At 37.3% G+C, this 26,928-nt stretch overlaps 1 protein-coding gene across 5 annotated transcripts in view; it reads left to right on the top strand.

Annotated features, from left to right (window-relative positions):
• The first annotated feature begins 684 nt into the window (after positions 1-684).
• Positions 685-26,928, top strand: part of EIF4G3 (eukaryotic translation initiation factor 4 gamma 3) — a 151,151-nt gene continuing 124,907 nt past the window's right edge. Inside the window, exons 1-7 of one of the 5 annotated variants that reach the window (XM_029948756.1) lie at positions 685-776; positions 3,057-3,152; positions 4,548-4,661; positions 8,214-8,246; positions 18,609-18,629; positions 19,521-19,700; positions 20,298-20,412. In XM_029948756.1, coding sequence (XP_029804616.1) covers positions 774-776; positions 3,057-3,152; positions 4,548-4,661; positions 8,214-8,246; positions 18,609-18,629; positions 19,521-19,700; positions 20,298-20,412 — 562 coding nt within the window. In that variant the 5' untranslated portion in view covers positions 685-773. The remainder of the gene's footprint in view (positions 777-3,056; positions 3,153-4,547; positions 4,662-8,213; positions 8,247-18,608; positions 18,630-19,520; positions 19,701-20,297; positions 20,413-26,928) is intronic. The other 4 variants (XM_029948757.1, XM_029948758.1, XM_029948759.1 and 1 more) reach the window with 4 other exon arrangements.

Consider the following 26,928-nt stretch of genomic DNA (forward strand, 5'->3'; position numbering starts at 1 on the left):
AATTATTCACGTATATATCCTTGGAGAAGGAAGTCTTTGTGATACCTTCGAAGGTGTGAAAGGAGAAAATAGAGGAAAAACCAATGGCAGCCGCTGAAATGATTCTCCACAGATCTGTCCCGAGTTCTCTGTTCATTTGATATCGTGAAACTTGTTTATAGAATGTTCCTATTTAAATATTTGTAGTATTTTTCAAGAAAGTACAGTAGTACATTAAGCAGGTTATCCCAGAATGACTTGGTCAGTAAACTTGTTGAACTGTGTCATTAGAAATGCAGAAAAGAGGTAAATAACACAGCAGCAGCTTTCACAGTGGCATCCTTCACAGCAGCACCAGGTACAGGCACATCATCCCTGGGAGGAGGCAAAAAGAGTAGAATGATGCTCTGAGAGAACGCTAAGTGAGCCATTGCCAAGCCTCCTTCATCAGTGCCTCTGATAAAATCACATTCTGCCAACGGCACGGTGGCGGACATAGTGAAAGAGGAATCACTTCTGTGTGTGGCTGTGGCTGTCATCAGATGCTAGGGATGCTTTGCATTTAGATGAAACTGTGTAGAATATGAATCTGCTCTTGGCACACATACAATTTGAGTAGAAGAACTTGATTATGTTTTTGTCTGTTTAAAATAGGACTTTCAACCTAAAGGAAAAGAAATTCCTTTATTAATAATCATTTTACGAGCAAGGATACAGTCCCAGTATTGGAAGAGAACCAGCCATACGTGTTGCCAGGAACGGTGCTATTAACGAATAAAAGAACTTGTGCCTGAATGGTAATTCATGTGCTGCTTTCTCAGTTAATTGTAGGTATGCTACTGTAGATGGCTCCAATGTTGATATTTGTGAAAAATTTGAATATGGTCAAATATGGCCATTATGACAATTTTCAACATCTTCTATGGCAAGAAAAATGGGCTGTTCTTCCTTTCTGTAGTACTCTAGCAGTGAGAGGGCGAAATTCTCGCCTAACTTTTTGAAGTATAGAAAGAGAAAACATTTCTTTATGTTTTTATAAGTTGTACCTCTCAATGTTGTATTTAGAATCTTGAAAGAAGCTTATGCTTCAAACAACACCCAACTAACTGTTGAGAATGAAGTATCAAGATTTCCTAAAACCAACAAGCCTTTCCACTGAGAATATGAATTTCTTAACACTTGATCACTTTCTCTAATTTGATAAAGAATGAAACTGATGCCGTATTTTACAACTATATCCAGTGTTGTAATTGAACTTGATGAAATAGTTTTCAAATTTGAGTGCAGCCAGAGTTGATAAGAAATCAATTCACCACTCTTATGTTGAAACAGTCTTGAATTAGAAAGCTAACTTTAACTTTATGTTAAACCAACCTTCAGCCTTCCAGAGTTTGAGTATGAAATGTGCATATATAAGCTTAGTGTTTGAAAGAGCGCTAAAAGTAATCTTTGATGAGAAACGATGGATAACTGTTGTGTCATATCTGATGCAATTATCACCTCTTTGGTAGATGTGAGATACTTGCTGTCATAATTTTTGGTTTGTGGCCATATTAAGTAGAACTATAGTGAAATGGGAAATTAACCTGGTGTGGAATCTTAAAGTCAGTTTTAGATAAAGGGTATATAATAGGTTACTGTATTGAAGTTTCCAAATTATCCTCTGCGTCCAGTATGAAGTTGGGATTTTTAAAAATTGATTTTGTTGCATTTTCATTATTTGAAACTTATGATGAACTTTTCAAAGATTTTTAAAGATTTAAAGATTGTATTTTTTTTATATGATCTCTACCTCCCAGTGTGGGGCTTGGTCTCATAACTCTGAGATTAAGAGTCACATGCTCCACTGATAGAGCCAGTCAGGGAGGGGCCCCTCAGACCTTTGCTTAAAATTGTTAAACCCAGCTGAACTTTCACTAAAAGGTCAGCAGATGCCAAAATTTGCAGAATTCTCCATTAAAGCAAAGTTAGAGTACTTTCTGGAGGTATCATTTACTTAGTTACCTCGGGTAAGACTCTTGAATTTCTTTTTTTGTAAAGTTTATTTCTTATATTTTGAGAGAGTGCATCTGAAGAGGGGAGGAGGGGCAGAGAGAGATAGAGAGAATCTGAAGCAGGCTCCATGCTGTCAGCACAGAGCAAACCTGAGCTGAAATCAAAAGTTGGATGCTTAACCAACCTAGCCACCCAGATGCCCCAACACTAGAATTTTCTAACTCTTGATTTCCTCTTGTGTAAAATAGGCACCATGGTAATAAGAGGTGATTGTATAGTAAAATTGATATTACCTCATTTAATCTTAGCAACTTCCTTGTGAGGTAGGTGTGTTATTCCTTTTTGCATTCATGGGAAAGGTAAATTACTTGCCCAAGTAAGTGGTAATTGTTTGTTTTTAGGTCCTATGTCCATTGCTTTTGCTAGTATTTCATTTTAAACATGTTACATGTATTATCTTTTTCTGAAGTCAGTAGCACATAAAATGTTATCTGTAGCATTTAACGTGTGTTTATAATGAAAACCTTATATTCTTTTTTTAGAAAACTTATGGTAAGTTAGTAAATATTATCACTTAAATCATGCTTTTTTCCAGTGTTCTGTAAGTTTTTATGTAAAACCAAAAAAAAGGTCATATAAAAGGATTAAGGTGTAAGTAATGGTATAGAACAGCAATAACATAGCAGTTAACCTAGTGAACTGCTAATTCATTTTGGAATTTCTTCCTCAATGGTTTTCTTTGCTTGTAGGTACTTTGGAAAGTTCACCATAGCAGTGGCAAGTTCTCTCAACCATGTTTGATATTTATTGTGGCATGATTTGTCCATTTCAGAAATAGATGAATTGACAGTGAGTGCTCTTTGTACTTCAGTTATCAAACAGTTGTACCTAGTCATTGGGTCGCAGATGTCTCTGTTTTAGGTGACCTCTCACAGTGCTGCTCTGATCCTGAATTGCTGCATGATGTGGTGAAGATAGAAGCCACACTAATGAATTCATATATACATTTCTTTTTTAATACTTTGAGTTACCATGCCATGTATATTCAAAATATGATGATTGTTCCTGCTATTTTTTGACAGACCCCATATCCCTCTGGACAGAATGCAGGTCCAACCACGTTGGTATACCCTCAAGCCCCTCAGACAATGAATTCACAACCTCAGACCCGTTCTCCGGTAAGTAAGCAGAAGCTTGTTCTAGATAATATTTTCCATCTAAGTTTGTGTTTTTAATAGCTTGGGTTCCTTTGGCTAATTTTTTTTTCTTGTTTTTGGATATTTGTTCCAAAGCCAATATATTTTATTATTAATCATCATCATCATCATCAAATTACTATTATTGGTTAGCATTGCATTTTCAGAACTTTAATATAGGAATAATTTAAATTGATTAAGAAAAAGAAGAAATGGAGCTTTTTATCTTCTTTTACTTTCCTGTGGCATGATTAAAAAAAATCTGGTTGCATTCAACTTCATTTCATTTCAGCTCTTAATTTGTTGTACTGTTGAAAATTCAGGCGGAGAGTAAAGCACAGTGATTTTAAAAGTAAATTAAATTTCATTAATTAGATTCAAATTCCAGTGGTTTGGGAAGTAAGAGTTATGAATCAGTGTCACTAGGTCAATTCTAACCATTTGACAGTTTGGACATATGCATGACATACACCAGTGGTGTATTTGTTTTTTCACATGGTAAATAAATTGTCATACAAATTAAAATGCTATCATCCTCTTTGCTCATCCTTTACATGGATTGCAATAAATATTGCAAAGACTGAGAACTTATTCAAGGTTCATCCTTCTGTTTTACAAAAGTACATAGTGGCTTCAGCTGTCCATTCCTTAGAACGTCGTTTCCTGCCCTGCATGATTAGATTTTTCCAGAAGGTGCTTCTGTAACATCTCACGTTTTATCTCACATCCCTGCTTGTATCTCAGCTCTGTGTTTTCCTCAGAGTACAGGTATCTTCTTTTAGTTCCCCACCCCTGCTTTTTTTTGCCTGTAGTATTCGGGTATTTCATTGCATTAGCTCCTGTTCATTTGGTTTTATGCATGAACTGAGAAATGTTGAAATGTATGAAAGATTGCTCAACAAACTAGAGATCATAGACTGCACCAAAATATAATCTCTTTCTTACCCTCTTTCTGTCTTCCTTTTCCCTATTGCCCTCTTCTCCAATACCTGTTCTTAGATCCTGGTTCTCCCCAGTGGGTGGAAGAACCATTCTAAAGAGGTGGGACTTTGGTCCTAGTTGCCTGTTTGCTTGTCTCTTTTTTTGCTGAAATGATCAACAAGATATCTGATGCAAGTTGTGTTCTGAGAGTGGTTTGGGGATGTGCATACTTTACTGCTTGGAGTGGGCCTGAGATGTCACCAGATTCATTTAGGTAGGCCCTGCTTCTAGTCACTAAACATGGGACATCATGGTAAGCTCCTATTGTAAAGAATTCTGTGGCCCTATTCACCCCCACCCCGATTTATAATTATTGAAAGAAAAGAAATTTACATGGTTAGAACTGGCGCAAAACCTGACTGAAGAGCTGCATCTCTAAACCAGTTTTTTTGACAGCCCAGCAGAACAGTGCCAATACATTGCACAGACAACTGGAAGAGGAGGAAGGTTTTGGAACAGACTCCCGTTTACAGGTCCTTGGCTGGAAGAGGCTGGATAAAATACTGCATTGTAAGCAATATAACAAACTGTACTTCTTGCAGGCAGTGGTGCCTCTGGCACTCATTATTTTTGACCACATCCATTTATTGGCTGATGAACAGAAATGCTTTGATTGCTTCTTCTCTGAAAGTCTAACCTAGCATGGCAGTTTCTGCCAGGCATAGTGGGGAAAAGAATAACAAATTGGGTGGGTCTTCTTGATTGGGAATTAGGAGTATTTTGGGGGTTAGATTTTTCTTTATTTTAAACTCAAAGAGGGATATCCCTTTCAGATAAATTTGATTTTAAAAGATAAATTTCAAGGCTTCTTTTTCCCTCTTTCCATTTTATAATTGAATATCAAAGAGGAAATTGTCTGTAGTTGTCAGCCATTTTTCTGTGGTCATAAACTCTTCAGATACTATCCTCTATGCAGTTTTTGCCATCTGCTCTGCTAGTGACCATTACCACCCCCATTACTAAAAACCACACACATAACATTCCATTACATATCCCAAAACAAGTGCAAGACTAGCCAACCCAAGACTACTCTTGCTTGTTGTTTTGGGGTCCAGTTTTCTTTATTTCATTTGTGTTGGTGCTGGGAGGGTGAAGTCGGGATATGAAATTTGGCAGGATTGCATTTTCTTTTTACATCCCAAGTTGCCATAGTCTAGTCTCATCCATCCCACAGCTATCCCAACTGGTGAGGAGAGGTAAGCTGTTGCACTAAGGAAGGGCCCCTTCCAATGCTTTGTAGAGCAGCTAAAGCTTACTCCATTCTATTTCTGCATTAATGGGCCATTGGCAATTGCACGGTTTAGGCCATTCTGTTCTTCCCTGGACAGCTGCCTTTGCAATCCAAGTGGTTTCAAGTGGCCCCCTGCCCTCTTTCTTCAGATTGTCTTTTTGTCCGTACTTCTATTTGATGCATGATATCTTAGTTAAATTCATATTGTTGAATATCTTGTTTAAAAGCAAAAAAATACTGATTAACTACCTATCTGTTCCGTTTTCTGGTTGTACTGGAACTCTTTAAACAATAGTTTATTTTTAAATAGCCTCTAAAATGGTGAAGCTATTAAATGCCTACTTGGTAGAAGGGTAACAGTTTGGTTTCTTCAGTAACCTGTATCCACTGGTTATTTTTCTATTTTGTGGTGCTTAGTGCCAAAGATACATCAGTGTTATGTTGGCCATGCCCTGTTGCCAACTGTGCACAGAAGAGTGAGTGGGTGCGCGGGTGGGTGGGTGGCATTAACATTGGATCCAAGTTCACAGAAGGCTGCTTTCCTTAATATCTACAGTCCTCACCATCTTAAAGACCCCTCTTTAAAAAAAAAAAATGTTTCTATTTTTAATAGGAGCCAGCAGCGACTACAGTTTGTTCTGTTGCTTACAGTTACCCACAGGACTAAGACTATTGTCATTCCAAATGAAAAACTCAATAGCCAATGGTGACTAGTGCAAAATAGACTAGGGTACTTTCCCACTAACTTGTGTTGGGTTTTTTTGTTCGTTTGTTTTATTTTTTGTTTTCTGTTTTTTTGAAATATATGTGTGATTTTTATAAGGTACTCCTCTTGTTCATAGAAAGTTATCTCTTGACTGAAACCTTCCAAATACATGAAGTTGCAACTTTTATTTTAGAGCCTTAGAATGGGACCTTTCTGTGGAACAGTGATAAGACAGGTACTGCTGTACTCAGGTTAATTTTGTTAACATGGCCCTTCTCTCCCGTTTTCTTCAAAAGTGTCATGAAGAAACATCTCCCTTCCACCCCCTACTTTCATACCACATGGGTGGTCTTGCCTATTCTTGAAACTTGATGTCCATAGTAGAGGTATGATCTGTTTTCTTTTCATAATTGGAAAACTGGAAATATAAGACCTCAGTTTCTGTGAAGAGAAAATGTTCTGCGGGAAGTGTAGCTGCCATTGTCATCATTCTGAAAAACGATTTTATAATAGTTCACACATATAATGGCTGACCTAACACAGTCTAATCATGTCGGTCATCAAGAACTCATTAAGTTATGCTGAGTAACTTCACAATGTGTTTAAAACACATTTCATTACTTGAAAAATAGGTGATGTTTTAGCTTCTAGGGCAAAATCTTGGTAGAGCGGTCTTCATCCATCTCCTACACTGTGGCATGTGCTGCACTGCAGTTTGTTGAAAATTACTTAAAGGAAATAATGGCCGTTGGGGAAATAATTCTAAATCTTTTGCACATAACTTAAGTTCTGAGTCTACGGGATTGTTTCTGAGTTAGTCTTCAATCTGATTCACCAGTAGTGGTGAATTGACAGAAGGATGGCTCTAGTCTAGGAAATAAAATAATTGAAGACCATATATTTTAGTTCCTTAAATGTATTAAATTAAAGCCCTGTGTGGTTTGCTTTCAAACCTGCTTTGTAAATATTTTCTTTTTACTACTAAGGAGATAGTTGATACTTCGATAGTTAATGTGTTAGTAGCCAGTCCAGACACTATGTCCTGAGAAATTTTTTCTGTCCCTTTTAGTAAAATCACATTGTAAGGCGAGTTAATGCTCTGATGAAGAATTATTTTATCTTAGAGGCTTAGTATTTAAAATTGTATGGGTGGAAGACCTTTTTCTTTCATTCTAAGTTAGGGAAATTTAGAGTTTGAATATATATTATCTGCTTGCAAGCACTCTGTTTAGCTCAGGAGTTATTTTCTGTTTTGTTTTTATTCCCAATGCCAGATAGCAGTAGGTGCGTATGTACAGTGTTGTGCTGCTGTGGATAAACAGTGACTGAGAGATTTGACTTCTTTCACTCTTCTTTCTTCTTGAGCTGATAATTGTACCTCTTTGATTAATCATGTTGGAGAGTGATGTTCTTTACCAGCTATTTGCTTTGGTATGCCTGAAATTAAACTTTACTAGTTAACTGTATTTAAATATATATGTTTATATATTTAAATATATATTTATATATTATAAATATGTTTATATATTTATAGATATATAAATGAAATTTTATTCTTTAAGAAATAAAGGAAGATACTGAAATTTCCATTTCATGGAATATGAATATGAGATGCCCCATTAAACCTAAGTAAATTTGAAATCAGTCCTTTAACATTCTTTATTTCCTGTTGGACATTTTAATTACCTCCTGGCTATCTCTTGTAATATAAAAGCTTTTTCATTTCCTCCAGCTATATCAATTGCATAAGCATACTTGACTTTTTCATGTTTGTCTTAATATAACCACTTAGTATTTCGGACTTTCTTTTGCTTTGTTTTAGGATTTTTTTTAATTAATATTCCTGTCAGAAAGATACCCTTACATGCCTAACAGCTTAGCTGTTTCTCTCCCAGCTGATAAATGGCAAACTATACCTGGTACTGGTGTTAACCTGTTGAATCTTAGTACCTGTCTGTCACTGTCCTGCAGCAAAGCTTTGACTGTTTGTGTTCTTTTTTTTTTTTTTTTTTTTCTCTTGTGGGTTTTTTTCTTTTGGCATATTGTGTGACATTTTGGTTTTTGTTGTGGTGTTTCTGACTCTTTGTGCCTTTCCTTTTGTGTTTGTTTTCCCTCCTTTTCTCAGTTTGCAGCGGGGCCTCGACCTGCCCATCATCAGGTACTGTACCCTTGCCCCTTCACTCTCACCGGTAATACTAGGCGGGGGCGCCAGTAGCTGCCGACTCTGGGAATGCTGCCGTTCCGCGCGCTCCGCTGCTCTCCCGGGAGCTGCGGCCTCTCGGGGCCCCTTCCTCTCTCCTCCACCAACCTCACAGCACTCTGTGCTCAACAGACCTTTTCCCTTCTGCTGTGGCACGGCATAAAAATAATACTAGAATTTTCCCCCCCAAAATAATTGCTCTGAATTTAGAGAACCCTGAAATTTTTTCGATAAATTAAGCCTTCCCGGATTCTGTGGGTGTCTGTACTGTTTACATTTAACTGAGTGGAACGGGCAACATTCTAAGGGTTTTCTGTTAACATTCTGATGTAACTTGTACTGATGTTTGTAAAATAGCATTAGTATTTCTAAAACTACTTACCCTCAGTTACTAACTGAAATCTAATATCCAATTAACAATAATATATTCATTTGCTGCATAGAGTTGTTTTTAGCCTGTTGGTTCTTTTAAATGAAGTGATTGTGTAAATTAAAATCCAACAATGTTTATGCTGACACTAGTTTATTTAGCAGGAATATACTAGAGGAGGTGGTTTGGGAGGAAAAGACTTTGGCAGGGTTTTCCCCTCCAAATAAATAGTTTTTATAGAGTGTTCTGAAAACTCTTCTGCTATAGTAGAAAGGGCCTAGGCTTTAGAATTGTACAGATCTGGGTTCTGGTTACCACCATATTATCACATAACCAGCTGGATTAAATAGATCCTTTTCTGAGCCTCACTTTCCCTCATATGTAAAATGGGGATAAATACACTCTACATTAGAGATAAGATTCCTAAGGCACCTCACACAAAGCCAGCTGTTTTTAATATTATTATGCAATATAGTATGGTTTGATAAAACGAGAAATGTTACAAGTGTTTACCTGTGTTATCATAGTTAGAATTCTTACTACTGAGTAAATGGGCATTGTTTACTTAAGGTATTTCTTTGTCTACCAGTGATTGAACGCAAGGCTCTATTTTTCAAAATTGAGTCTTTCCAAGTTAGAGGATGCAAAAGCCAAGCAAATTCTGAGATGCTAAAGACCCTTTGCAGGAGAACTCAAGAGGTGGTGGTATGAAGTGGATGGCAGTTCTGTGGATTAGATGAAGAAATAAAACTTGGGTAGTTTTTAGTATCAACAGACAATATTGCCAAAGTACTTGAAGAGCTTGGAATTTGGTGTCAAGTAGACCTAAGTTTGACTCTTCTTTATTAACTGAGTGGTTTGGGGTAAGTTATTCACTGCTCTCAGCCTCAGTTTTCTCATTTGTAAAAGTGGGACAGTATTAATACCCATCTTAGGACCGATATGAAGAGTAAATGGAATAATACAAGTAAGCTGATTAGTAGTGTTTTGCACATACCAAGAATATATGGAGTAAGATTACTAGCAATTTATAAAAAAGATAATCTCTTAGGTAAAAAGATTGATTATAAATTTTTAAAAGTATTTAGTCAAGGACCATAGAGGCCAGGCTTAAATTTTAGTCAGTGATCAAGCCAGAGATATATTCCTAACAGAAAAACCCAGATCTCTGTTCAAGAAGTAGAGTAAAAATAAACTGTTGATTAAGTACAAACATTTTGAGCTCCATCATATAAGGCTAAATATTTCCGTTATTTCTATTCAATAGAGATGGTCCTCCAATAGGGATGTTGTATTTAAGCCTTTATAAAAAGTCTTTATTAAGGAAAATTTGTCTTCTGAACTTTCTTCTGAGTCTATAGTCTTAAGGTACGCTTTGTCTTTCTTCCATTTCAAAAACGAAGGGAAACTTTAAGGAATCTTGTGTTAAGAGGTTGTTCTAAAATCATTTTTCATGTGTAATAGGATTCACTCAAAGTATTGGCAGATTGGTCCTTTATTTAGCTGTAGGATGATACTTGGAAAATTATGCATGTTTTAACCATTTAAAGAATTGGAACCACGTTTGTGTGTATCCATATTATTTATTCATCAACAAGGGAAATAGTGACTTTCTGACACTACTTAAAGATAGATTCTTGAGATGCAGCATAAATACAGAAGGTCGCTTTTGGATACAAAACTTTAGGTATCTGGGTGCTATTTGCACTGGCATTCCCTTCTTTCTAAATACCAGCTAGAATGTTTTCATTACACCTCAGAGAATTAAGTAAGGAAATAATGTAACTTTGGTTGAGGCAGGAGCAGGAATGAGTGACCTTGGAGAACTGGAAGGGGGATGGGGCGGGGGGTGCTGGATTGAAGTGACAACTGCTGAGTGGGAGCTGCTGAACCAGTATTAATGGCACAGAGCACATTAGGAAGAGTTTGCTCTTCTGTGTCCATAGATGTACAGGCTAGTTTGGTTTGTTTCACTATGGAATAGGTATTGGCATTTTGGGTAGGACCACCAGTTATGAAAAACTTCCCTGTAAATTGCAGTTCATTTGGCAACCTTAGGGCTCTAAATGCCAGTAGAATTCCCCCAGTGACAATTAAAAAGCAAAACAAAACAAAAACACCTTCATACATTTCCACATAACCCTAGGGGAGGTGATACTATTTCTCATTTGAGAATCACTGGCTGACGTCTTTATTGAAAATGATCTCCTCAGATCTAAAGTCAGGACGAGGTTCATAGAAAAGGAGACGCTCATAAGGCAAAACAGCACATAGAGACTTTTATAGTGAAAGCAGTACTGTGAAAAACATTGAGTGGCTTACAGGGAATATGTTTTTAAAGGGAAAACATCTATGTCCTAGATTATTTTTGATTTGCTGTGAATTGAAGGCACAAATGGTTTTTTCAGTTATGGTGGTTTCCTTTGGTCAGAAAGAATTAAGTTGAAGGTTAGAATTAGCAAATAGATTTCTCACTTCTCCTTTATCGCCTTGTTAATCAGTGGCTCCCTTTCTGATCACATACCCTTTTATGCTTTGATCTTTTTTTTTTTTTTTGACCACAAAATAATTTGGTGTTGGATGATGTTTTGTATGATTGCTGTTTCTAAAGTCCAACAGTAAATACATACCTTTTTGTGAATGCTTAGTAACAAATGTTTCTCTGAACATTATGAAGAAAATAAGTATTTTTTTCCGATAAGCTAATTGGAGGTATGCTTGTGTAAAGAAAACATGATTGTCCAGTCTGGTAATCTAGGACCTATATATATATATATTTTTTTTTCTTCTTCTTCTTCTTCTTTGTAAAGTGAAGTTACCTGAATTGAAATGAAACACATAAGATTTTGGATAGCAAATAACTTTTAGTTTAATAGCACCAAGAAATTGTTATGGAATGTATTAATTCGGACTACTTTTATTTAGAATATCTTTCTGTGTGGCCAGCCAGTGCTCTTACTCAGCCCCTCAAGTCAGGGACACCATGCTCTAGGTAGAATTTCGTCAGCCATGTCTTTTTCCATTCGTTTTTGGCTTTTGTAGAGATTCTTCAGGCTAATTAGGATGTTCTATTCTTTTTGGCATTTTGCAATTCGAAGAGAGCTTTAGATTAGAATAACCATTTTCTTCAAGGGTAAAAGAAGTACTAAGTAATTTTATATGCTAACACCCTTGGCTTGAGAAATATGTCAACTATTTTTACTCTGGTGTTTGAAAATCCCAAGGTAATTAGAAACTGAAAGAACAGGACAGAATGTACACTCATAAGTAAAATAAGTCACTTGGTATAATGTAGAGTGTGACTTGTGTTATTTTCATGTTTGGTAGCTGAAATTTGTGTAGTTGTAGTTTAAAGTCACTTCCGTTCCTGTCCTCATTTTACTTTTGGGTTTCACAACAGAGATCGACTGTTGGTTTTATACTATGGCTGAGTAGTTTTTGTATTTTGAGAGAGACCAGGGGATCAGTGTTTAGGGGTGTTCATAGAACAAAAAGTACCCTGCAGTGTGTCGATACGTGGGTTTTAGTTAACATAGTGTTCACATGTGTTGGAGAATATGCCATATTCAGAGCAGTTGAATATGATACAAACAAAAGCTTCATAAAACGTAGTATTGGGCATCAAGGAAGTATGTTACCAGGTGGCCAGCATTGAAACTGTTTTTCTGTTGTAGTTTTGTTCTTTTTGCTAAAAGAGTAAAAGAAAACAGCTGGTTGTTGTTGTTGTTGTTGTTGTGTATGTTTTTCCACTATGACCCTTAAAGGTTTTTGTACTCATAGTTGTGCCATTATATTTAAAGTCTTTGTTTCTGGTAGAGAAATAGTTGTATTGCTCTAGGCAGTCTCTTAGATTTAGAAAGTAAAATACATGAAGGCTTAGGGCTTAACACTGGGGCCAGACCTGGCATATCAGAGTTTAATGGATATTACTTAGAAATCAGATCAAGCATTTATGCAGTCTTATGACCAATGCTTAGATTTTTCAGAGCTTAATGTAAGTCAGTCATGGGCAGTTTTATCCGGTTCCCTACTCAGATCTAAACCATTGTAGGGTTACAACAGATAGTAAAGAAAATACAGGTTCAGAGTTGACGTAACCGGGAATCTTAGCTTTACTACCAACTAACTTTGAACATCCGATTTCTTATCTGAGAAATGATAAAATTTGCTCATAAATGATAACACATTGAAGTGTTACAACAGTAGCACCTATTTCCCAAGGGTGTTGTGAAGATCCCAGTCCCTGCCTGTCACAGGCCCGCACTCATAATAGATCCTTGGTCAGTGTCAATTTCCTTGAGCAATGGGACAGCCTGCCTTGTTTCTCCCTTTTATCTGCCTATTTTTACCTATGAGTCAAGTGTTTTACAGGGATGTTCCTTTCCCAGACTCTACATTTTGATCAGACAGAATCTGTTCCTGACAGAATCCTTAGTTGTTGTTGTTGTTGTTGTTGTTTTTCCCTGCCATCTGATGTAATCCTAGAGCAGTAACTTTCTAATAGAACTTTCTGTGATGGTGAAGATGTTCTGTGTCTGTGCTGTTCACTATAGTAGCTACTAGCCGCATGTGGCTGTTGAGCACTTGAACTGTGCACTGCGGCTGAAGAACTGAATTTTTAATTTAATACTAATTTAAGTAATCAAATATGCCTAGTGTCTATTGTATTGGAAAACTCAGCTCTAGGGTTTACATCTTCTAATTCTTAATGAAATGTTAAATTATGTAATATTGGCCACATGCAGGGAAAATACACAAAGAATTTAGAATGTAACAGGCTTCATTATAAAATACTGTAAGTCAGCAGAATCCCTGGTTGATACTTGAGTGCTTTCCCATTATATGGACTCTTTATTGCTTGTCCCTTTGTAACTTGTCAGACGGTCATAGCACTGTTATTTTTCTCAAGAGTACTTTAGAATTTTTGAAGATATTAACCTAAAAAATTTATAGTTGCAAATTCTAGTAGGCTGAACAATAAATTGCAGAATGCTAGGTGTTTATTTTTGATATAATTTTTATTGCTTTGCAAATTAATAAGTATTCAGTAGTTTTTTGCCCCATGTGGGAACTAATGTGATTGAATATGATTTTTCTAGTTGCTAAAAATGAATAGGTAGTTTTCAGAGAATTTCTTTTCTTTTACTTTTTTAAACTATATATGGAAATCTGTGATTTTTTTTCTTTTTTCTTTTAGTTTATTTATTTATTTTGAGAGAAAGAATTGAGGGGAGAGACAGGGAAAGAGAGAGAATCCCAGGCAAGCTCCACACTATCAACACAGAGCCCGACGTGGGGCTCAAACTCAACAAACTGTGAGATCATGACCTGAGCTGAAACCAAGAGCCAGATACTTAACTGACTGAGCCACCCAGGCGCCTCCAGAAAACTTTTTTTTTCTTTATGTTTTTTATTGATTATTCATTCATTCATTCATTTAGAGAACATGCACACAGAGGGGAGAGGGAGAGAGAGAATCCCAAGCAGGCTCCCCTCTGTCAGCACAGAACCAACACAGGGCTCAATCCCACAAACAGTGAGATCATGCCCTGAGCCAAGAGTTGGATGCTTAACCAACTGTGCCACGCAGGCGCCCCATGAGAACTTCTAATTATTATGTAGTTTTTTAGAGATCACCTTGTCTTTTGATGATTTTAGAGAGGGGAAATTCATGAGAAGTGATATAATTACCAGCATCTTCAAAAAACTTTACTAATGTGTCCAGAAAACTTTTGGTAATGGTGTAATTATCATATCTGTAGAAGGATTTCCCTAGAGGTAACATTTTTCTTCTGGATTCTAGAATGTTTCAGTGAAAGTCCGCTATCACGAGTACTCTAAATTTAGCCTCTCTTTAATGTACCTTAGTCCTTTGGAGCTCAAATGAGGGCTAATGCTTTTCTCTGTCATTCTCCTGGCATAATAGTTGGCAATTGAAAGATAAAAGGCTTAACACAGATTGAAATCCAGTTTGGAGATGATACTTGTGTATAATTCCTCCCTTCTTTACGTAGTCTTTTTCAGAATTTTCATCACTGACTTGGTTTAAGGACATGCCTGTCAAATTTGCTGATGCTTATGTGGTTTTGACATTGCATGATATATTTGGAATCTAAAAGTATCTCTACAGTCTGAAATGATGGGTTGAAATTCGCCAGATAAATTTTCTTTATTAAATAAAAAAATAGTTTTTTTAATGTTTGTTTATTTTTGAGAGACAAAGCACAAGTAGGAGCTGAGAGGGAGGGAGACACAGAATCTGAAGCAGGCTCCAGGCTCTGAGCCAGGAGCACAGATCCTGATGTGGGGCTCCAACCCACAAACTGCGAGATCATGTCCTGAGCTGAAGTCAGATGCTCAACCAACTGGGCCACCCAGGTGCCCCTAAATTCATCAGATAAATTTTCAGAGGAACAACATACAAGATAAACCTCTTTATGAGTACATACAAAAGTGAAGAGCATGACTTACTGTTAGGTTATTTGTAAAGAAGACTAAAGGGTTTTTAAAAGATTGTATGTAACTCTGTACCAGTCGGTAGTAAAACGTGGGTGACAAAAGGCCTCCTGTTATTCTTGGTTTTATTAATGGAAATGTAGTCAGCCAGAATCAGAGACAGATGTTGCTCTTCCATTTAAGAACAGATACATTTATTGTGTAAGGCCAGGTACTTTCTGGGCAGACACCACCTGGATAGTTGTGTTTGGGTTCTCTATTTAGTCAAACTTTGAGCAATGGAAACCTACTGGAGAAAGCTAAACAGGGAATTCAGAATCTTGGTTCAAGGAATAGAGTGTGGAGGGTAGTGATTGGCTTTGAACAAAAAATAGACATTGGTGTAAAAGGTGGTTGGCAGTGAAGGTTGTCTTCAGATAACTTTAGGAATTTGTCACTTCCACGGTAGGAAGTATTGCCTTTGATGTGATTTTAGGAATAGTTATTGGACCAGAGGGTAGATGATAGAAATTTGGAGCCAGGAAGACCTCTGCAGTGTCAGAACTCCATTTAACAATGAAAGGGAACTATGTCTTGGTTTGCTCAAGTTTCCTAACCCCAAGGCCATTTCATATGAGAGATTTAAACTGTAGGTATGTGGTTAGATTAAATGACTTGTACTGTCCTTACATCCAGGCAAGTCTGATTGTTTTAATTATTTTTCATCACTCATTGGAGAGGAAAAGGGATTCTGAAACATTTCAAGCAGTTTGGGAAGGCCAATTCACATTCACACCTTCTTTTTAATAATCTGTGGTTTGCTGCCATGCCCATCCCCAGATTTTTAATTTCATGTACCACTATTAAATCATAATCTAAATTTACAGTTGAATGACTAGAAAAGAATACAAAAAAGAGAATTCATCTCTTTTTATATCTTTGCTTTTCCAGCCATTACACCTTTTCTAGTTCTCTTGATACTAGAATCTTGTGTGTGCCTGCACACACATGCTGTGGGAGTATGGAGGGAAGGAGGGTCAGAAGGAACTTCTTAAGGGAGAAAAATAAGCTCCAGATTGCCTGTCCTTATAAAAATCTTAGTAGAAGAAATTTGTTTTCCTGAGTAATAAGCATGAATTTTGTGAAGTAACTGATGGAACACTTTTCTTGCCAGGAATCAGTTCTGGTTGAGGTATATGTACCCCTTAGTGTATTGAGTAAAGATCTCAACACATCCCTGCAGCTTTTGAAAAAATGTCTTCTGACTGACAGTTGTTTGAAAATATGAGGGGTGTTCCACTTCGTGAGAAGCAAAGTTATAACAGTTAAAAGTTAGAGACCTAAACCTGTTTAAATTACAGGTCAGAGACCTTAGGAAGGTAATTAATCTCCCAGTCCCTCAATTTTCCTATATATCTAATGGGAGTGTTAATAGTACCTGCCTGAGAGGTTTGTTATGAGAATAATTTAATATATATGTAAAAAGTTTAGAGTGGTTCTTGGTAGGTAGTAAGTGCTATGTAAATCTTCACTCTTATTTAAAAAATTGCATGCCTACATAACCATAAATTTTGTGTTTATTGAGTTCAGCTGTACATTAACATTAGCAGTATTGTCAGAAACACTTGTTTGTTTCTTTTTAAAACCACTGAAGAAAATAGTCTTAATGCTATTCAGAATCCTCCTTGAATAAACTGTAATTGCAGTTATTCTAAACAGACTAGTTAAAAACCCAAGTAGAGGAGTTGGAAAAGGAGTGCCAAGAAAAGGACTCACATGCAGTAAACTGTTGGAATTGTGGAGAAACTGACCATTTCTGCGTTTTGTTGCTCTGCACAAGTTAATAGAACTATGCCTCTTCAGGCAGTAAATACTTTGACAAAATTTGATGATAATATAGCCACAGTAGATCATCACCTGTCCTATTTGATACTGTCCTTGTCTTGGCTGCCCTCTAGAGTTGGTGGAAAAGGATCTTACAGGAGTAAGATTTCTGTCCATTATATCTAGTATCTGATAATGCTCAATTAGTTGAGTGGATGACTATCCTCTCCTTGAGACCTGTAATAGTTCTGTGGCTCCTGATAAATTATCCAAGTTAAATAAAAATGCTTAAGTTCATTCCTAAAATGTGTTTATTGCTCACATACATTGATGAGTAATAGATTCTACCTGCTGTGTGATTAAGAGAAGTAAAGTTTTTGGTGGAAAGTTTACTAGTTCAGTGCTTTTGGTTGAAGTCAACAGAAATTGTTGTGTCTCTTACCAAAACTGTGTCGGTGGAGATAACTAGAAGAATATTGCTCTCGGTGTGGCCCAGCCTAGTTTCCTCTATTACCAACCAGTTTGCTTCTTGTACTTTCTTTTCATCTCCATCAGCTACTCTCTGTGGCCTCCCTCACTCACTCCATTCTCCTGCTGTACTGTCTGTTGCTTTTCTGTGACTTAATCTCTTTAGGGCTTTCTTTGTCCTGGATTATGAAGGCCAAATGGGGATGAGATTGGGTGCTGGATCCTAATTCTTCCAATAGAGCACAGGATGAAAAGTTATTTCTGCTGTCACATTTGGGTAGCTTGATGCAGTGAGTAAGACCAGATATAACCTGAGTGGGCCCAAAGGTCAAAGCTCGTATTTGCCTTTATTTGGGCTGGTGGAAATACTCATGTCTGGCTGGAATTGTGAGACAACTCAGGAGATTTTGGAGCTAGACCACATTTTAAGAATAGTTTTATATTTCCCCTTGTAAAGCTTTAAGTGTCCTCTTATATGCTGTATTAGTTGAGAAAAGCAGGCTTCTGTCCTGAAGGATGTGATGAATTTTGAAGAGCCGAGTTATTTCTTAGGACTTTTGTAAACTTTATTTTTTTTTTATTAATTTATTTATTTTGAGAGAGTGAGCAAGTAGGGGAGGGGCAGAGAGTGAGGGAAAGAGAGAGAATACCAAGTAGGCTCCTTGCTGTCAGCATGCAGACCAGTGTGGGGCTCCATCTCAGGAACCATAAAATCAACAAGAGTAGGATGCTTAACCAACTGAGCCACCCAGTCACCCCTGTAAACTTTAAATTCATGACTGGCTCTTTATTATTATTACCTCTGTTCTCCATTAAAAATGGAAAGCAGATCGTAGAGAAGCTAAATAACTAAAGCCACATTACATAATGGGTGTCTTCAGGGCCAGCAGTGGGAATCCGTAGTCCCAGCTGTACTTGAGCTACTGAGCAGACACAGCCTCTCAAGCTGTTATAACTTGTGGCTACTATTAGAATATTTTTGCCACTGAATTTATTTATTTTCAATTAAATGTGATTTGATTTTTCAATTCCATGTGTCCTTGAATTCTCAAGTAGAGAATTGTCATTCTGATTTTCTAATCTTCCTTCTTCTCCTGTTATTACTAAATACAAAGATATTTTTGTTGAGCTGCATGCTATGTCCTGCCCCTTCCTACTGATCTATAAGCTTTTCCATTGGCTTTCTTTCTGTTTCCTGCTGCTTTCTTGCTTCATAATTGAAGGGAGGATTCAGACCCATCCAGGTAACAACTACTGGTTCTGCATGGCCTCTTTATTACTCTGTTCCCTTACTGTTATTACAGTGAGACAATTGCAGTTGATTGTTTGCTGATGAATATACATGAATTCATGGTGGGAATTTACAATTGGTATATTGTTTTCAAGGCTTTTAAGCCTGCAGTGAGAACTGTAAATAACCACAGGTACTAGCTGCCATTTGATAAATTTGAGTTCTGTTCCTTCCGGACCATTCTTAAGTCTGTCTAGATTTTCCACTTTTATTGCAGACTATTCAAGAAAGTAAAATTCAGTTTGATTTAATATGGGTTGCCACTTTTTAGGAAAGGAAGGCCATTCCCATCATGTGACAATCAGCACGTGACTACCCTGTAGTAGTTACTTGGCTGAGATGAAAATATTTATATCCAGGTTGATTTCTTGTTCTTTCAAATATTTTATATATTACTTGAATGGTAGTTCTTAGGGGACTTTTAATTTTTAATAAGTTGATTATGAGTCACCTACTCTTAATGAAATAATCCGTACTTTTATATAGTAGAACACATTTTAGAGAGACAGAAGCTTTTGTTGTATTTTATCACAGATTTTAAAATTATTAATTATGGTATAGAATTTTTAGTTTAAATTAGCTGAGACTTCATTTTAAAAGTGAGACCACCCTGTTTTCACATGTGTGGCAGCACTGATCAAAAGTTGACTTAGTGTGCCTAGTGTAGGATGTGTTTTGCGATTCCAGCCATTAGGCAGTATGTCTCTTTTCATGTATGTTGTATTTCCAATTCAAATTGATAACCTTGTTATTAGTGGAAAAAAGGAGAAAGCTCAAGATAGTAAAATTTACGTATTCCCCTTTGTAAAGAATATATATAAATATTTTTTTCTCCCCTCCTCAGTTTTTTCAGAGGCCTCAGATACAGCCTCCCAGAGCTGCCATCCCGAACAGCAGCCCTTCCATCCGTCCTGGTGCACAGACACCCACTGCAGTGTATCAGGCCAATCAGCACATCATGATGGTCAACCATCTGCCCATGCCCTACCCGGTGCCCCAGGGTCCTCAGTACTGTATCCCACAGGTAAAGTATCTCTTAGGTCTGTGTGGTCCAGCAGTAGAGTGGGCATTAACTCAAATTCTCATCAGAAGCAGCAGGTGGAGGGGTGATAGCGGTGGTTTTTAGTAATATGTGAACTTTCATGTTGGTTATAAGTCTAGCCATTTTGTCATTTTCTATAATATTGTAAGGAGATATTTCTACATCCCTTAAGTTTTATTTACTAAGATGTTAGAGAATTTTTTTTTTTTAATCTCCTGGCTTTCCCCCCATCGCTTTCTCATATCCAGCTTCTCTAAAATGGACTCAGGAATTATACTGTTACTGTGATAACCATTCAATTTCATTGAAAGCTACCATCCTGAAATAATTTTACAGTGAGCTGATATCTGTCTGTGCACTGATTTGTTGTATGGTTTTACCTAATGCATTTACCTCTTCATACTCAATGCATCTTGATGGCAAGCAAGCATTTTTAAATGTATTTAACCAAGTGTTTTCACCTTATTTAAGTAATTCTCTTACATACAACACACATATATGCAGCTTTACTTTTTTTTTTTTTTTTTTACAGTAAGCTGCCTTCATATTATTTATACGTGTCTAATTTCTCTCTTCTAGTACCGTCATAGTGGCCCTCCTTATGTTGGGCCCCCACAACAATATCCAGTTCAACCACCAGGGCCAGGGCCTTTTTATCCTGGGCCAGGACCTGGGGACTTCCCTAATGCTTATGGTAAGTACATATGAAATACTGAGCAATTTCTGCTTGTTTGTTGTGTTTATTTCATTTTGTTGTTTTGCTAATCAGTTTAGGCAGTGAGATTTAGTGGTGTAAAGAATTTTTAAATAAAATGTCGCAAATAGTTCTGACCTGGAAGCCTTTTAGAGAGTGGCTTACAAGGAAACAGTATTACAGAAATATATTTAGTTAAGGACATCTTCTGATAGAGCTGGTCATTCTGTTGCAAAGAACCCACGTCTCAAGGTTCTGATATCTGCAACCAAATCGTCATTACCTGGATTGTTACTAGATTTTTGCTGACAGAATAAATACACAATTGACCATTGAACAACATGGGTTTGGACTGCATGGATTCACTTATACATGGATTTTCTTTCAGTAAATACAGTACAGTGTTGTACGTGTATTTTTACTTCCCTATGGTTTTCTTAATATTTTTTTAGCTTTTTTGTTAAGATTGTATATATGTAGTTTATATATTGTACAAAATATGTGTTAATCAACTGTTAACTTTATTGGTAAGGCTTCTAATCACCACTAGGCTATTAGATAGAACTTTGGAAATTCCAAACTTATACACGGACATTGGCCTGCACGCAAGGGAGCAAAGGCTGCCCCTTACTTGTGCATTGTTCAGGGGACAAGGGTTAGGTTTCGAAGTGAAATAGACAAAGGAACCAAGTGTTAACCTGGGTTTACTTCTTTTAGACAAGAGAAAACCTGTTACCTTATCTCCCCTCTTGATTTCTTTTTGTCCAATCATTTATTACCATTTACTAAAGCCTTTGTTAAGGTTTTCCTACTAGAATGTACTATCCACAAAGTCAGGAAATTTTATTGTTTGGTTCACTGCTGTATCCCTAGCACCTAGAGCAGTGACTAGCAGGCTGTTGGGGTGGATGACTGAGGAGAATTAGTCGCCCCCAATTCCGTTTCTGCAAAAATGTGACATGATCTGTGTCGTAGGAAGGTTCTGAGGATTAGTGAAGTGAATGTGCCTTGAAAAGTCACAAGTGTTTTTAATGTACAGAAATAGTTGCCATGTTTGTACTTTGTGAACTAGTACTAAGCTAAAGAGTAATGAAGTTATTCAATAAATTTCTACCACATGCTAAATTTGCTTTGTTATATAGAAAGTGAGTTCTAAGGGATAAAATCAGCAAATACTAGAAAAATTAAGCTTTAGGTTTCAATAAGCATTGAACTTTCCTGCTATCAGTAAGGACATTTTAAATTTTTAGCTTATTTCTTTGAGATAGTAATCTATTATAGATAAACATGTATCCAGTAACCAGTTTCCTAATATTGGGATTTAGTATCTCTATTAAAACCTTTACAACATAATTAATTGGTATTAGAATAGCCCAAGAGAGCTTCCCTTAGGTTTTGAGGAGAAATAGACAAGGGAACCAAGTGTTAGCCTGGGTTTACTTCTTTTAGAAAAGAGAAAAACCTTTCTGTTACCTTGGTTACCACTGTTGTGAAAATGCCCTTTCAAAATGATACACTTTATAACTTCATTCAGTGTCTCACTTATGTGTATATAAAACACAGCTTTATTGAAGATGTATTTTTACTAAGAAATATTTGATATTTTCAAAACAACATATAGTATATACGTGTGTTGTTTTTGTTTTAAGTAGGCTCAGCACCCAATGTGGGACTTGAATTTATAACCCTGAGGTTAAGAATTGCATACTCTACCTATGGAGCCAGTCAGGCACTCCCATATGTGTGTTTTAGAGTAAAATAATACATGTGCATCACCAGCTCTGACATAGAATGTTGCCAGATGGACTATTGAAGTGTTCCTTGTTTGCCTCTTCAACTTTGAGCTTGCAGTTTTCAGTCCACCTCAGTGCCTTGGTATTGGCACTTATTCTGTAAGTTTAAATCCAATTCAGGTTCCTTAGGGGCGCCTGGGTGGCTTAGTCGGTTAAATGTCTTGAGTTCAGCCCAGGTGATGATCTCACGGTACAAGAGTTCAAGCCCCATGTGGGGCTCTGTGACAGCTCAGAACCTGGAGCCTGCTTCGAATTGTTTGTCTTCCTCTCTCTCTGCCCCTCCCCCGTGCTTGCTTTGTCTCTGTCTCAAACATAAATAGAAATTAAAAAATTTTTATAAACATAAAAATAAATAATTTTTTTTCATTTTTATGTATGTATTTTGAGATAGAGCAAGCAACCACAAGCAGAGAGGGACAGAGAGAATGGGAGCGGGCCATCAGCACAGAGCCCCACACAGGGCTTGACCTCAAACCATGAGACCATGACCTGAGCTGAACTCAAAATATTTAACTGACTAAGCCATCCAGGCACCCCTAAATAATCTTAATTGGATTGAGTTTACAGAATAAGTGCCATCAGCACAGAGCCTGATTGAGGGATTGATCCCGTGAACCATGAGATCATGACCTAAGCTGGAATCAAGAGCTAGATGCTCAACCAACTGAGCCACACAGGTTTCCTAATTAAAATTATTTTTAAGTGTAAAATTGGCTGCTGATTATTATCTAGAATTTATTGAAAAGTGTAAGGTAAAATTGTCAGAGTAAACATGCTAAAATCCACAGAATTTTCTTTCAATTGCATGTTGTGAAGGGAATGCAGTTGTATCTTCTAATTTATAAAATCATTTTGCAAGCTGTCTTGCTAAATTCTAGTCTGGAGGTGCCTGGGTGGCTCAGTTGATTGAGTGTCCAATGGTTGATTTCCACTCAGGTCATGATCCCAGGATGGTGGGATCACATTCCATGTTGGGCCCTGCACTGAGCATGGAGCCTGCTTGGGTGTGTCTGTCTGTCTGTCTGTCTGTCTGTCTGTCTCTCTCTCTCTCTCTCTCTCTCCCCCCCCTCTCTCTCCCTCTCTCTCCCCCCCTCCCTCTCTCCCTCTCCCCCCTCCCTCTCTCTCCCCCCTCCCTCTCCCTCTCCCCCCTTCCCCCTCCCCTCTCCCCCTCCCTCCCTTACTGTCTCTCTAAAATAAAAATAAATGAATTCTAGTTTCTTTATTTACAAGTTATATAAATGGCATTTTGACTCAGAAAAGGTTATTAAAAATTCTATTACAAATGTGTGCCAGCCTTCTTTGTTGTTCTTAATAGTACTACAGTGTATATAGAAACAATATAGGTGAGTTTTTAAGTAGGGAAGTATTTTGCTGATTTGTATATACAATATTATAACATTTAGCTTTATGTATTTCTCTCACTATAGACCATATTTGTTTATTTTCACAAAAAGCAGGATATTAAGGGACAGTTGTATCTCATATTGTTGATGTGTTTTCCTTTTGTTAGATATTCTTTCTTCCTGGGGAAATTCTTATGCAGATCCAATATCAAGTAAGCGATTTGTCATCTAGATTAAAAGCACTGAGTTTCCCCAGTTTCCTTAAGATGAGAAAAACAATCCTAAAATAATTTTTCATAATGAAGGTAACCAAGCTAGTGATGAAAGATACAAATAATACAAAATGTATAAAGTTGAAATAGCCAGTATGTCTCCCTATTTCTTTCCCTAAAGAAATAATGATTTTCACAGATCAATACATACTTTTCCATTTACATTTAAATGATTTTTAATACAAATGGAGACACAAAATTTATAATGTTCTAAAACTTCCTGGTCCCCCACCCCCACCCCACATCTCACAGTACATTATTCATGGGCATCTTTCCATTTTATTATCTATAAAATTTCAAGCTACATAGTTTTCCATTTTAGGAATGAATCATAATTTATAATCCAGTCCTCTACTGATAGGAGGTTTAGGTTATCTTCATTATTTGAGTGGCTATTTTAGTAGTAAAGATTATCGCTAGTTAATATGCTTTTCTGTCAGACTTAGAAGTTCTGATCCAGTAGTTCCCATCAGTTATAGGTTCTTCAGCTCCGTTCCCTTGGGGCAGCTTGTGGTGGCCTAATTATCTAGAAGCCATAAACATCCTAAACATCCCCCTTCCTATTTTCTTTTCTTGGAATCTTCTCTTGGATCCATCTGATCCTGATGACCCCCCTTTATTCTCCTTCCTCTTCTGTCCTATCCTTGGTTTCAGGTTAAAAGGGAATGTAGAGGGGTGCCTGCATGGCTCAGTCAGTTAAGTATCTGACTCTTGATTTTAGCTCAGGTCATGATTTCAGGGTGTGTGGGACTGAGCCCTGTTGTCAGCACAGAGCCTGCTTGGGATTCTCTCTCTCCTTCTCTCTCTCTCTGCCCCACCCCCTCCCCTCTCTTGGTCTCTCAAAATAAATAAACTTGAAAAAAAAAACCCTCTCAAAATCCTATGAATTTAAATTATGTAAAATTGTCCACGCAGACTTAAGTGACAATTTTAAAGAATTGGGACACCTGGGTGGATCTGTCAGTTAAGTGTCTAACTCTTGATTTCAGCTCAGATGATCATCTCCCAATTCATGAATTTGAGCCCTGCATTGGGCTGCATGCTAGCAATGCAGAGCCTGCTTGGGATTCTCTCCTCTCTCTCTCTCTCTCTCTCTCTCTCTCTCTCTTTTGCTCTCTCTCGATCTCTCTTGCTCTCTCGCTCTCTCACTCTTTCTCTCACTGTCTCTCTCGCTCTCTCTCTCGCTCTTTCTCTGGCTCTTTCTCTCTTTACCCCACCCATGCCCTTTCTTTGTCACTCTCAAAATTAATAAATAAACAAACTTAAAAAACAAAGGACAAGTATAGAAGAGCCTAGTTTTCTCTATGAAGCACAGCAGTCCTGTCTTCTAGGGCAGAGGGCCTCCCTCTGGCTGCTGAGGAGGGAATTCTAGTCTCATTCCTTCCTGCCCTACTGGTGGAGCTGGTAAGTCAGACAGTCTGGTTTGCAGAATTCTTATATCTTAGTGCTTAGCTCTTAGTTCATTCCAGTATACTAACGTTTTACTCCTCTGTTTGGTTTAAATCTTGAACAGTGATTCTCAAAGATTATTTTTACCTTTCCTGATGTTCAGTATTCAAGATCATAGAATTCTAATTCTTCCAGTGTTTTTACAGTACTGTGAAAAATAACCAATGAGTAGTGTGCTAGGTAGGGGTGCCTGGGCTAAGGGAGTGGCTAGATAGTGGCTCAGTTGGTCAAACATGCGACCATTGATTTCAGCTTCTCATGATCTAAAAGGTTCATGAATTAGAGCCCCAAGCATTTGGCTTCCCACGGACAGTGCAGACCTGCTTCGATTCTCTCTCTTTCTCCCTCTCTTCTCTCTCCTTCCCCCCTCCCTCTGCCACTCCCTCACACACACTCTCTCTCTCAAAATAAGTAAATAAACCTAAAAAATTTTAAGAACCAATGACATGCTAGATATTTTGTAGAATGTAGATGTTGAGATACTCTTCCTGCTTTTCAGGATTATACGATGCATTTATTTGGTATTTGTGCTTAGGGTTTTATCATTGGGAAGAAATGTAAATGCTGACCAGACAGACCAGTGGTTTCTAGAATTTTCAATGTCTTGGTCATATAAAATTTTAGAAAAGTAAAATAAAGGAAGAAACTAATAAGATTATTAGATTTTTACTTTTGCCAATAAGAGTTGCAAAGAAAACTGCTCTTTAATGTCAGTGTCATTTCATGTAGGAAGATTATTTTAAAAAGAGGAACAAGATTGAAATAATTTTTCCAAAATGTCTAATTGGCCAGCCTATAGTTATATCTCCATGTGTGTTATTATCATAATGCGGTTATTCTTGTGTAACTTTTACCATATATCATTGATACATTTTGTATAGATTAGAGTTTGGAGAACCACTGATCAAGAACAGGGATCAGGAAAAAAAATGTCAGCCCTTTCTCTATAAAGGGCAATACTGTAGGTTTTGCAGGCCATTTGGTCTCTGTTAAAACAACTCAACTCTTACCATTTTATTTCTTTATTTAAGTTTATTTACTTATTTTGAGAGAGAGCAGGGGAGGGGCAGGAAGACAGAATCCCAAGCATGCTCCACGCCGTCAGTTAGGAGCCAGATGGGGGCTCAGACTCACGAACCATGAGATCAGGACCCAAGGTGAGGTCAAGAATCTGATGCTGAACCAACAGAGCCACCCAGGTACCCCAACTCTTGCCATTTCAGTGAGAAAGCAGCCATCGATAATAGATAAAATACTGTATGTGAGTGGCTTCCAAAAAAATTTTATTTACAAAATAAATGACATTGCACTGGATTTAGCTTATTGGTGTTAGTTGCCATACCCGTAACATAGATAAACATGCTACAAGCCATGCATGACAGGTTCAAGGACATTGAATAACGGGCCTAGTTGATAAATGGTATGCAAAAGTATTCACAATTTTAATAGAAAGATTTTTTTTGTTTTATTTAAAACGTATTTATTTTTGAGAGAGAGAGAAAGAGAGAAAGAGAGACTGAGAATCACAAGCAAGCTCTTCACTGTGAGCGCAGAGCCCATTTCAGGGCTCACACTCACCAGTCGTGAGATCATGACCTGAGCTGAAATCATGAGTCTGACACTTAACCAGTGGAGTCTCTAGATGCCCCTTAAAATAAA

Source organism: Suricata suricatta, chromosome 8, assembly GCF_006229205.1.
Source record: "Suricata suricatta isolate VVHF042 chromosome 8, meerkat_22Aug2017_6uvM2_HiC, whole genome shotgun sequence".
Classification (NCBI taxonomy): domain Eukaryota; kingdom Metazoa; phylum Chordata; class Mammalia; order Carnivora; family Herpestidae; genus Suricata; species Suricata suricatta.